The following is a 13,600-nucleotide window of genomic DNA, read 5'->3' as shown; positions in this document are numbered from 1 at the left end:
CAGGGCTCTGAGCATTCATGGAATTCCATCTGAGATTTTTCAACAAACTGATGCCATGCTCAAAGCACGCACCTATGTCAAGAAATTTGAAGGTAGCTACCCAGCCAACCAACTGGAAGAGACCCATTTTGTGCCCATTCTAAAAAAAGCTGACCCAACAGAATGTGTAAATTACCAATTTATCATTAATATCATACACAAACAAAATTTTGCTGAAGATTATTAAAGCACATGGAAAATCTAGCATATTGCCAGAGAACTGCCAGAGATTCAAGCCAGATTCAGAAGAGGTGGTGGAATAAGGAATATCATTGCTGATTGTCAGGTGGATCTTCATTAAAAGCAGAGAATGCCAGAAAAAGGCTTACCAATGTTTTCCTGACTTTGCAAAGGAGTTTGACTGTGTGAATCATAACAAATCATAGATAAGACTTCAAAGAATAAGAATTCCAGTATACGTATGTGTGCTCATGGGAAACTTTACCAAGAAAGGTACACTTAATAGGAAAAGGAGACACTGGATACTTTCAGTTCAGGAACACTTATATAATTTACATGCTGAGCAAAGAGTGGGAAGATGGACCACACAGAGAACATGACATCAGGATTGGAGGAAGACTCATTAGCAGCATGCAATATGCAGATGACCAAACATTGTTTGTTGAAATTTGAAGAAGACTTAAAGCATTTACTGATGAAGATCAAAGACTGTAGCCTTCACACAATGGGTTCCACCTCAACATTTAAATAATAAATAAATCCTCACAACTTCACCAATAAGCAACATGGTGATAAACGGAGAAAAGATGGAAGTTTTCCTGGATTTCATTCTGCTTGGATCCACAGTCAACACGCACAAAAGCAGTAGTCAGGAAATCAGATGACGTGTTATGTTACATTAAGAAAATTTGCTGAAATGAAAGATTCTTAAAGGTGTTAAAAGAAAGACGGCACTTTGAGGAATAATTGAATGCCTTGCCATGGCGTGTTCAATCGCCTCATATGCATATGAAAGCTGAAAGATACCAGAAGAACTTAGGAGAGGGTGGGCTTTGAAGAAGCATGCCATAACGAAAGGGACAAGACAATGGCTGTAGAGATGGTCTCAAGTCTAGGAACAATTGTGAGGTCGGGACAGGTCAGGGCAGCACCCATTTTGTCACACATAGGGTTGCTATGAGTGCAAACCAACTCGACAGGCATCTACTACAAAAACAGGTATATGTTTTATGTATTAGCTTCCTACAGGTGCTGTGTAAGATTAGTGGCTTAGGTAAATACAAATGTATCATCTCCCAATTCTGGAGACTGGAAGTCCAAAATTATTCCCACAGAGCTAAAAGTAAGGTGTTGAAAGGCTGTGTTTCCTCAGAAAGCCCTAAGGGAAGAACCATTTTCTAGCCTTTCCCACATCCCATAGGATGCCCACATTCCTTGGCTTGTGGAGCAGTCCCATCTTCAAAGCTAGCAGTGGCTGTGGTTGTCTTTCTAACATCACATCTCTCAGACACAGATTCTTTTGTCTCCTTCTTTCACATTGAAAGGATCCTTCAGCTGAGTAGTAACTTTAATTTTATTTCCGACCATAATTTCCCTTTGTCATATCATAATTTCCCTTTGTCACAGATTCCAGGAATTAGCATTTGGGGAGTTTAATTAGTCTGCACACCACAACATATCTTCATATAACGATACATTGTCGATTCTGCTATGTAACAATGTTCTGCATCGAAACTGTAGTGTTGGCAAAAATATTGACTACATCGTGGGCAGTCAAAATGAATACATCAATCTTAGAAGAAATAAACCTAGAATTCTCCTTCGGAGCAAGAATGACACGATTCTGGCTTTGCTGACTTTGGCCACATCGTCAGTAAAGACTAATCACTATGACTGGTAAAGCAGCAGTGAAAACAAAGGAATCCCCAATGGAATGGATTGGCTGCAATGTCACTACAAGGGACTCAAATATACTCTGATCTCTGCTTTGTCCATTTGCTTCGTTATGTATCACAACTTCTATGTCTCCCTTACTCTGAACAGCTTGCAGTTTCCCAAATGTATCATGCTCACTCCACACCTAGACTTTTGCCCATGCTTTTCTACTTGCTTGTGTTTCTCTTCCTCTCTCAACCCCATATTTCTCTTCTACTCTAATTTATCCTTCAGCTTCTAGCTTAAATACCTTCTTCAAAAAGGGTTCCCTAATCCTGTAACTCTCTAAACTGAAATAAATTATATTCTTAATATATATTCATTATAGTCTTAATTTTTCTTCATAACGTTATTACAGGGTAATTAAGTTATTACATGTATAATTATTTGTTTAAGGAATGTTTTTAAAGCACCCTAAGGATAGATCCCTAGCACCTAACAGAAGACCAGCTGCACAACAAAAAAATTTATGTGAGTGAATGAACATGTCTTATTTAATACTCATAGCAACATTTATTGATAACTGAGAATCCTAATGCTCAGGGAAATTAAGGCCACTGTGATCAAGCAACTACTGAGATTCTGCCTGAATCTACCTACATTTCAAGCCCACTTCTTAATCACTGTGCTATTTATTCTACTAAGGTACCAATGGCTATTACCCTGAAATCCAGAGGTACTCAATGACCACCACATTCCAGACAAGTAGATATTGCCAGCTCACCTTCCTTAAGGCAGTTGGCTTTGTCTACCAGTCGATGACTATTTCATTCTTTTTTTTTTCAAATATCAACTAAGAGTAGACATGTTCATATATTTTCCTTTAAATTATTCTTTTTAATTGTTAAATTTAGTTTCAAATGACAAACCCTGGGAGAGCAAAATGTGCTTTGGGTTTTTCCATACCTTCTGTAGGGATTAATGAGATTATAAACTCTGAACACTTCAATAGACATTTTATTAAACTACCAGATGAAAGTATTTACTTTAGGTGCCCGGCCAAATGAATTGTTGAAATCAAAGATCTGGAAACCCTACTCATGTCACCGGAAAACACTAGAACTATGCTTGCACATACTTTCCTTCTGGCCTCTCCTCTACAGAGGGGAGAATAGTACGATGACAATTATTTCAAAACATATTTCCTAGGCTTAAATAAAATAGGTAACATTCTCTTCATAATTGCACTAATTCTTACAACTTTAGATCTGAGAGCTGTTCATAAGATTTTCACTGACACATTCAGTTATTTCTTTCGTTGTAATAGAATGAGTATATTTTTTGTGGCCATGAGTCAGATTATCTCCAGAAAAGAGTTTTAGAAAATCTTGATATAGATCCCAAACTATTGCCTGAGCATTGTCAAAAACCACATTTGTTGGTGAATAGTAATTTCCCCACCTTATGACTTAAGGCAGCTTAGATCAAACTTCAACAATAACATGGTTTCAGTGGTGTCATGATAGTTGTTACGATAAACACTGGGTAAGACTTTGCCACATATTTTGGAGGGTTTTATATGTGTGTACGTGTGTGTATATAAGGTGAGAGTGCTTTTACTTGAAAGCTAAGAGACAGAATAAGATAGTAATATTATCCCCTAAGAACTCTTATAGTTAAAACTCTCTGCTATGTAGTTGGAACAAACCTGATTGCACAAAAAAACTTATCTCGTGGGTTCATATGAAATCTGAGGGCATCTGACAATCTTAAGCAATTTGTTACTACCCACCCTAGAACACTTCAGACATTCTACAAAAGCACTCTCAGTTCACTAGAAACCAAATCTGTAAAATCTTCACAGTCTGAACGCATTCTTCTAGCCCCATGAAATCCGAATGAAGCAGCAGGAATCATAACGGACTTCCCAAGAACAGTGTTCCCATCCCAGGAGCAGAGAAAAGACTTTACCAACATAATGCTATCTTGCAGAATTACCATGTAGGATCAAAGGACCATCTGTCATTGATTTTAGAACACAAGGCTTAGAATGGGAGAAACTATAAGAGCATCATCAATACATCAGAGCCTGTATATCTAAATCTAAATCTAACCCACTACCATCAAATAGATTCTAACTCTCTGCTACCTTATATAGGGTTTCTGAGGTTATAAATCTTTACAGGAACATATCAGAGGCAGAGAGAATTACTTGTTGACATGTTATATAAAATAAAGTTCATAATTTGGCAGAACATGAAGTTCACATCATCAAATCTGATATGCTTCATTTGTTAGGCTTTCACCCCGTCTTAGCATTAAACATGGTACTAACCAGAAAATAAAGTCACTCCGCTACCGTAAGTATGCGTGTTGCTCTCTAGTTGACTGAGGACTACTCAAAGAAAACATTTTTCATGACCCTTATTGATTTGGAACATGATGCCTAACTGGAAGAAGTTGGCAACTAAAATTAAAATGCATTTAAGTTAAAATAAGTACCCTATATACTCGTGTATAAGTCATTTTCACGAGTCATTTTAATGCCGTGTTTGTGGTAAATTTAGGTACCTCAGCTGATAATCGGGTTGGCTTATACTCGAGTATTTATAGTACCAAACATCCTTCAATAAAAAAATAATAAATAGCCAGCAATAGGTATTGGTCTCGAGAGTGATTCCCAGGAACTCTCGTATTGTCTAGCATACAAAGAGAAAGCATGCAGTCCTAGAGGTTTCTATCTGTGACAGCTCAGACACTTAAGAGGAAGCTAGGGAAAATACTAATCAAATGTAACGGGGCTTTGAAAAAATGTAAGGGCACGCTGTCACCATCTGCTTATTGGAATCTTTCCACTTCCTCAAATAAGCAATCTTGAAATAACTACACAGAGATTAAAAATCAGAGGGGTGTTTTTTTGTTGTTTTGTTTTTAATTAAAAAACAGAAAGCTTAAACCTCATGACCCTTCTATTCAACTCTGGAATTTTGCTGACAATCTAACTTGACTTCCTTAATTGGCTTTGGTAACTGCTTTTAAAATGATTCAAGAGGCAAACAAGAATAAATCTTTAAACAAACCTACTATTGGCATAAATATTTGTCATCATACTCATCTCTAGTGGCCTCGAAGGAATTAAAACAGAGAAGTTCGATTGTCAAATGTTCGCAATGGAGACGCGTTTTAAACAAATGCAACACATGTCCCTGTCCTGCTTTCTCAGCAGAGGACGGCGGTGTCGCTGTCCATGGTGACACACACTGGCGGTATCAGGAAACGACAGCGCTGCAGAAACTTAAGTTCCATCCTATGCCTATTTCTCAGTGGCAGGTTTGTTGGCGTAATTTTACTCTGAACAACCAACTCCTAATAATCACGGGTTGCACTTCTTGAGAAGTCGTGGGATTCCAGAATCACAAAAGAACAATCTGGGCAAGATGCAGAAAAAATGCTTTCCCTCATCTGATATGTTCAACCAAATGCCATTTCTCCCTTGCCTTCAGCGACACTTCAGCATATGTGGAACCAGTCTTTTTGTACTTCTTAGCAACCTTTTAGAAACTCACACCCCAGTATCTTTCCACAAAAAAATGAGCGATCTTCAAAAGCTTCAAAGTTGAAGGCTTGCTGAATTAGAATTTGCTTCTGATATATACAGCACATTTACATATAATTTAAAAGGTAGACTGTTGTTGTTATTTTAGCCTAGTAGTTCTCTACCTACTTCAAAACAGAAGTTTCAAAATATCGTAAGTCTACTAGAATTGATGTGATTTGCATATACTTCTAGAAAAGTGTAATTGAAATATTTTCTAAATAAAATTTAAGAGGATTTTATTTCTCTTCTCACAAGTAAAGAAGAAAAATACCATGATCTTTCAAGGTGGAGTCCTGTCTTGCTTCATGTAGAGCGTACTACACAGATAATATTCTGTGGGCTGTTAATCTTTCCACAAAGCTACCCTCATAAAGAAATCTCTCCCAGCAAAGCACCTTTGCATGGAAACTTTCAGAAAACGGTGTCTTAACTAAGATTAAGCTCTCTTGTTTTCTACCTAAATCCATTTCACCCAAATGAGGCGTTTGTGTTATAATTCATTGTTCCCCAGACTCGAAAATCAGCCATCTGCCATGAGAGTTTCTGTAGAGTAATTAAGGGACTATCCATTAGAACTGGCAAGAGTACAAAGTAAGAACGAGGAGGGGGGCAGTGGAGACAGAGCTGAGACACTTTCAAAGGGAAGGTGTGTGTCGCAGCGCAACCGCTCAACACAGCCATTGGGATCCTGCCATCCTACAGGGAGAACAGGAATTTGGAGGAGTTCAAGGACAACTCCTTGGAATTGAAGCCGCATGGAGACTCGGCACGCGTTTCATACCTTGAAAGAGAAAGGCTTTCGTTCCGTTATGTAGCCCTGGGACCTGGCGCACTCCGACCGTGGACTCCCCAAGTTCTAACTCTGTAAAGACGTCGATCTGCAGGGAGGGGTCCACACCAAGCCCCCAAACTGGTGGGGGTGCGGGGGAGAAAAAGAAAAAGCTCAATCAGAATTCAAGCATCTCCCTCCAGGGCAGCCAAGCACCACGTCGTCGCGACAATATTGGAAACTGACAAAAGGCGAGTCCCCTCCGCCGCTACTGTCAAGTGCATTACCTGTGATCAGCAGCCAAGCTTAAAATAGCGGAGCACCCAGTCCCGTTCTCGTGACCTAGTTTCGGTGCAAAGTTCCCCCGCGCCCTCAGACCCTGGACTAAGTCAGGGTGTGACCACCGTGCCGTCTCCCAGTCCAGCAAGCGTGCGCGCGCGAACACACACACACACACACACACACACTCAAATCCAAGCAAGCTCCCCACTCCAACCGACTTCAGGTCCCAGGAAAACCAGGCTTCCGCAGCTAGCCCGGATTGCGGCCGGCGGGGACCATCCATCCCATCCCCACACCCCAATCCTCCGCCTCAGCCGGGCGGCCACTCACCTGCTCCAAGACCGCAGATCAAACAGAACGTTCTCAGTACCGCCAGAGACTCCATGGTGTGACTCTGCTCAGTCCATCGTCTCCCTCTTTCAGAAGAAAAAGAAAAACACAAAAGCTTCTGGGAATGAAGCGGGAGACCAGGGCTTGTCCCCTCGGCCGCCGCCGCCGCGGACGGGCTGCCTACGAGGCTTCGTACGGTTTGGCTCCGTGGGAAGCGCAGGCGAGGGCACCCCGGGCGTGAGAAGAACTTGGAGCCGCCAATGCGCACAGCATTCCCGAACGCACGGCCCGGGCAGCGGCGCCGGCTGGGAGCGGGGCTCCGAGGGAGGGCGGGGGACTCGCCCCGGGGCTGCTCCGCCGGGGAATCAGCGCCGGAGCTGAGGAATAGAAGCAGCCCGAGGCGCGCACGGCTAGAAGAGGAGGCACCCCCGGACAGCTAGGGGGTGGGGCGAGCCTGCACCCCACGCTCCTCCGCGCCGCCCGAACCTGTTGTAAAGGCAGAGACAATGGAGAGAGCGCCGGGAGACCCGCGGAGCGGAGGAGACGCTGCTCCTCCAGGGAGGGAGGGGGGAGAGGGGTGGGCAGGAGGGACGGTGGGAGGGGCGAGCCGCGGGAGGCGGGGAGGGGAGGGGCCGGGAGGGGCCGCGGAGGGCGAGGCCGGGGGCTCAGGTCCCCCTCCCGTCCGCCCGCACCGCCACCGCCCAGCTGGGTCCCGCGAGCCCGGGAGCAGCCGCAGCCGCCGCCCCGCGCCCTCCCTCTCGCTCAGCCACCCCCGGCCGTGCCAACCTCCTTTGGGGTCTAAAGCGGCCGGATCCCGGCGCTCAGCGGCTGGGCCACGGTTCCTCGGTTTCGGGCGTGCGTCTGGAAAGGCAGCCTCCTCGAGAGAAAGGCCCACCAGCCGCGGGAGGCGCGGCGCAGAGGCGCGGCGCTCGTCTGCACTCTGGGCGCAGGAGGGAAGCCCTCGAGCTGGCCCTGGAGCAAGCAGCCCCAGGGCGCGGGGCGCGGCGGGGACACCGGGCGGGCGGGCAGAGGAAGCCCACCCACCAGAGCGCACTTGACGCCTCCGGAGACGGGCAGGACAAAGTAGGGAGTGACTGGCCCTGGCCCGGCGGCGAGCCAAGGACGTCCCAGAGCCCTAGGAGATGGAATCCCTGTCGGGGCGGGGCGCTGGAGAGCTTTCTGGGTGCCCAGAGCAGGGGAGAGAACTTAACCTGCAGCCACTGGACAGTTGCGGGACCGCGCGCCCTGGGCCAAACAGCTCTTTGGACCTGCTCTCCTGTTCCCAGGGCCAATTACACAGCACGAGGTATGGGGAATAGAGCTTAGGTGTTTGCCCACGCCTCCAAAGGCCACCGGTGGGTAGGTGGATAGATTAGCAATAGATAGATCGATAGATAAGATGATATATAGTTAAATATAGATGAGATAGATGAATAGAGATATAATAGTAGATGTAGAAAAAGGGATATACAAAATGAGAAGAGACCACAGACCAGAGAGGAAGCATCCCATTGTTTACCACACTGAGGCAGGCTCCAGGCTTTCACTTATACACGTGTTGGAATCAGGTCAGGAGTCCCCCAACAATGAGATCATTTGAGGTCCGTTGCTTAGCAAGCAAAAGAATATCCAAGACCAAGGGCACATACTAGTTTCCAATGTAGCCCCAAATTTCCCAGGCAAATCTGAATATTGACACTCGGCTTCCCCATTTAAAAACGAAGTTTCGAAAGCAATTAAAATGAAAACTTGCAGGAGGATCTACTGTGTTTCTTAACTTGCCATGGAAACACATAGATCCTGACTTCTCCGCCGGGCATTCCTGAAAGAGCTGGAGCTTCAGATTCCACCATGAGCGGTCCTGCTGAACTGCAGGTACTATATTATAGGCTATAGGGTTGGGGACGTTTTTAGTTCTATCCTTGGAAATGAGAGGAAAAACTGATTCCAGAAGGTTTTCCAAATTAGTTTTTAATTCTTTCTCCTTATCATTTTTTTAATTCTGTATATAATTTTGCAAACCTTGAGAACTACTCCAATGCTTACATGGGAAGTATTGTATGAAATGTCATAAACTGACAAAACTACGCAAAAGAAAATTAATGTGTTTGTTTTGATTAATTAATGCAAAGGCAATTGTTCATTTGGAAATTAAAGATCTTTCTATAGCAACAATCCAAAGTGTGGATTGTAATATTTATATACAAAAGTCATATGCATAAAATAAATTTAAATAATGGTACTATTTAAATGCCATTGAATGAAAAAGATGAGAGGGAACTATAAATATACCTATGCACATGTACAAATATACACGTTTATTTACAAATGCATGTTCCCCTGACCTTCTTGTACGCACAGAACTAACGAGCCTCCCCAGTCCCTCTGACTCACACCCAGGCTATTCTGAGAGCTGCTGGTTAGTCTATTTTTCTCTAGTTACCACCAAAACACTGGGCTTCCTCAAGGGGCCTACATGATGGTAAAGTTTCTATATTTTAATTGAAATGATAGCACATGAATTCTAAGTAGGCATAAACCATTAAATATGTATACATATATACATATATTCCCAAGAATACCAGCTTATAATGCTATGTGAAGATATATAGCTATCTACATCAGATAAAATGGTAAAAGACTTAACAAAGAACTAGGAGAGGCAAGGCAAAGGGCATTTATAGAGGTCTAAATACAGGCATATACATATGTAAATATATTTTTATATAATAACATGGAAATAGAACTATGTACATATATTCATTTGTTAAGTATTAAGGTGGCAAACAGAGATGGGGCTTCTATTCAAGTACTCTCTAAACACAAGAACACTTTGTTCTAATAACCTGGCATTCTGTGATGCTCACCTTCCCAACACCATCGCTGAAAACAAAATGGGTGCACAATGGAGTAAAGAAAGCTGATAGTGCTGGCTATCGTAGCATCTGAGGTCTTAAAAGATTGAAGATAAACAAATGGCCATCTAGCTAAGAAGCAACAAAGTCCACATGGAACAAGCACATCAGCCTGCGTGATCATAAATGTTGATGAGACCAAGTATCAAAGACCCAAAACAAAAAATTATATCAAAGTGAATGAGGGTGAGTGGAGTGAAAACCCAAAGCCCATCAGTAGACAATTGGACATCCCTTACAGAAGGATCACAAGGAAGAGACGAGCCAGTCAGCACTGACAAAACATACAACTTTCCTACAGTTCTTCAATGCTTCCTACCCACCCCACTATCATGACCCCACTTCTACCTTACAAGTCTGGCTAGATCACAGCATGCCACTAGTACAGAAAAGAGCTGGAAACACAGAGAATTCAGGACAGATAAAACCCCCTCATGAACAATAATGAGAGTAGCTATACCAGGAGGGTGAGGAGTAGGCGGAGGGAGAAAGGGGAAACCAATCACAGTGATCTACATATAACCCCTCCCAGGGGGACAGACAACAAAAAATGGGTGAAGGGAGACATTGGTCAGAGTAAGACATGAAAGAGTAATAATAATTTATAACTTATCAAGGTTCATGAGGGAGGAAGGGTAGGAGAGGGAGGGAAAATGAAGAGCCGATACTAAGGCCTCAAGTAGAAATAAAATGTTTTTAAAATAATGATGGCAACATATGTACAAATTTGCTTGACATATTGGGTGGATATATGGATTGTGATAAGAAATTTACCAGCCCCAATTAAATGATTAAAACAAAAGACTTGACAGAAAGCAGAAGAGGGGAAAGAGAGGAATTGAAAAATGGAAGGAACAAAGGAGAAATAGATGGTAAAGCAAAATCCAAGCATAATTACATTAAACATTAAAGGTAATCAGCCTATATACATTGGTAAAACTAAGGTTGTCAGCAGTGATTTCAAAAACATTACCCAAGTATAAACCTCAACTCACTGTGGAGTCAGTTCTGATTCAGGGGTTCTCGTGGGCCAAGGTAGATTTGCTGTTGTGGGATTCATTGCAAGACCAGAAAGCCTCATCTCTCTCCCCAGGAACTGTTGATAGTTTTGAATTGTTGACAACAGATCATCTTCTTAATGCTTCCTGGGTGAGGGTGGGGAGACTAGGAGGAAGGCAGAAGGGAGGCAAAAAGGAAGAGCGAGGCAGCAAAGAGAGAATGACTCCCAGTGGTTACCTTGTATATTATACAAGCCTGAACTGGATTATTAACTTTAATGTAAAAGCTAAAGTGATAAATCTGTTAGGAGGCCGCAGGAATAGAAATCTTTGTGATTTGAGTTAGGCAAGGTTTCTTAGACAAGATACAAAGTTATGCGCATTATTTAAAAAATCAATAGCGTGCACTTCATCAAATTAAAAAAAATTCTGGCTTTTTGAAAGACACCATTAGGAAATTAAATACACACTACAGAATAGGAAAAAATATTTGTGAAGCATGTGTGTGAAGCAGTCCTCTATTTAGAATATATATAGAACTCATATAATTTAGTGAGACAAAAATTCTACTGAAAGGAGGCAAGATATTCAAATACACGGTTTAGCCAAAAATAAATATCTATTTAGGGTGCAGGACCACATGGTGTCTAGTTCTGTTTTGTATAGGGTCACTATGAGCTGAAACCAACTCATGGACACCTAACAACAATGAATGAGACAGATAGAGGAGAGAGAGAAACAGAAATGATAATACATCAGTAGTTGTTAGGGAAGTCCCAATTAAAACCACAAGGAGATACACAGATAATTCCCAAAGAAAGCAAACTCACTGCCACAGCGTAGGCGCTGACTCACAGTGGCCCGATCGGACAGGGTAGAAGTACGCCTGTGATTCCCGAGAATGGATTCTAAGGTAGTAGAAAGCCCAGTCTTGCTCCTGAGGAGCAGCTTGGTGGTTTCGAACTACTAAGGTTGCTGATGCAGCTGAACATGTAACCTCTAGGGTACCAGGGCTCCTACTCACACATTTTTGAAGAGGTTCAATGTAAAGGATTGCCATTGCAGCGCTGACAAAGAGGCCAAGTGACATCACTCGCATCGTTTGCTAGTGCGGATCACAAGAAGCAGCAGGGCACCTTGGAAAACTATTTGGAAGGTTCTTATAAAGTAAAGCCTCCCTATTTCGAAGTATTTACATCGAGAGATGAAAACCTATTTTCTCACAAAGACCCATTACTTCTGAATTGTGGCGGCTTTGATTTCTTTTAGCCAAATGCTAGAAACAGGCCAAATACGCCCTGGCGGATCACTGGGTAAACCCATGTGGTGAAACACTCCTGAACAGTGGTCGACTCACAGGCAGCAACATTCTCCTGTCACATTACGCTGCCTGTTATAAAACTTGGGCTTCATGATAGGGTGATGCTTGACACATTTTCTCGTCCCCCTCATCAGAGTCCTCAAAGGAATAGAAGACACAAGAGTCGATGCAGAGTGGCTCCCTCATTTAACCTCTCCCTCACCTTAATCTCTTCCTTGCACCACACGTAATAGGAAAGGGGCTAACCCTTCGAGTCTTCAGGAAACTTTGCCAAAAGTATGGTCTTCTACTTGTTGTATGGTATAAGTTCATTGCTGCAACGCAGAGGGTGCCTGTCCTGAAGGGTTTCCTAAGCTCTATGTATTGACAGAGCAGATTGCCAGGCCTTTCTCCCGCAGAGCCACTGGTGAGTTTGAGCCTCTGACCCTTTAGCTAGCAGCTTGAGCCTTAACCACTGTGCGACTAGAGCTTCTTGTCAAAACCATAGAATGACATTTTTAAAAGAGAAATAACAAATGTTGTATGACTGCCACTGAAGGGTCTTTTCCCTCTCCCCCATCTCGAGAAACTGACCCAGCAGGGGCGAGGTCTCCTCCATCAAAATGGTTTGGACTATGTACTCAGAGAGGGGTGATATGTGGCTCATCCTTCTCCAGCACCATAATTCAAAGGCAGCAAGTCTTTGGCCTTCCGAAGAAGAATCTTGCAAGGACTATGCCCTGCTAGAGGCCAAATGGAGCTGTCGTGGGGGAGGTCCAGCAGGGTGCTCTTTAGAGACAAGGCTGGCAAGGTTTGACTTACATATTTTGGACACATTGTCCGGCGAGACCAATCCCCGGGAAGATCATGCTGGAGAAAGTGGAGGGGCAGTGAAAAAGAGCAAGCCCTGGACCCAATGGATTGACACAATGGCTCTCAATGGCCTCATGTATGGCCTCAATGGTAAGGATGGTGTAGGATCATGCAGTGTTTCATCCTGTTGTGCATCGGATCTCTGCGGGGCATAACACACACAATGGCACCTAACGATATGAATCATAGGCTCGCTACCTCATTACTTGGGAGACCAGTTTAGAAGATTTCATGATCTGAAAGCAGAAGACTGCTTCTACTTATGGAGGTGGGTTCATACAATATCCGTCCTTTTGGTTGACTAGCTTCACCAAGCATAATGGTTTCCAGGTTCATCCATGTCATGAGGTATTTCATGGTTTCCCTCGTGGTTTTTTAAAGGATACCTAGTATTCCATTGTGTGTATGTACCAGGGTTTCTTTATCCATTCTTCTACTGATAGGCATCTGGTTTATTTCCAGCTTCTTGTTACTATGAACTGTGCCGAAATGAGCACGGAGAAGCATACATCTGTTCATGCTCTGCTCTTATTTCTTTGAGGTCTACGCCCAGCACAGCTGGGTTGGATGGTATTCCTTGTCCCAGTTGTTTAGGTAGTGCCATAGAACTTTCCACAGCGTGTGTATGTCTTTACAAGCCTGCCGGCAGCACATAAGGGT

The 13,600-nt window shown here is 43.3% G+C and overlaps 1 protein-coding gene across 1 annotated transcript in view; it reads right to left on the bottom strand.

The window, feature by feature from the left end:
• NELL2 (neural EGFL like 2) overlaps positions 1–10,739 on the bottom strand; it is a 449,535-nt gene extending 438,796 nt beyond the window's left edge. The window contains exons 1-3 of the mRNA XM_075553021.1: positions 10,699–10,739; positions 6,855–6,940; positions 6,255–6,383 (exon numbers count right to left, since the gene is read on the bottom strand). Of these exons, the coding sequence (XP_075409136.1) occupies positions 6,255–6,383; positions 6,855–6,940; positions 10,699–10,739 (256 nt within the window). The remainder of the gene's footprint in view (positions 1–6,254; positions 6,384–6,854; positions 6,941–10,698) is intronic.
• Between the last annotated feature and the right edge of the window lie 2,861 nt (positions 10,740–13,600).

The sequence above is a fragment of the Tenrec ecaudatus genome, chromosome 6 (assembly GCF_050624435.1).
Source record: "Tenrec ecaudatus isolate mTenEca1 chromosome 6, mTenEca1.hap1, whole genome shotgun sequence".
NCBI lineage: Eukaryota > Metazoa > Chordata > Mammalia > Afrosoricida > Tenrecidae > Tenrec > Tenrec ecaudatus.
Note: the sequence above shows the minus strand (reverse complement) of the source record. Positions and strands in the feature narration are given on the sequence as shown.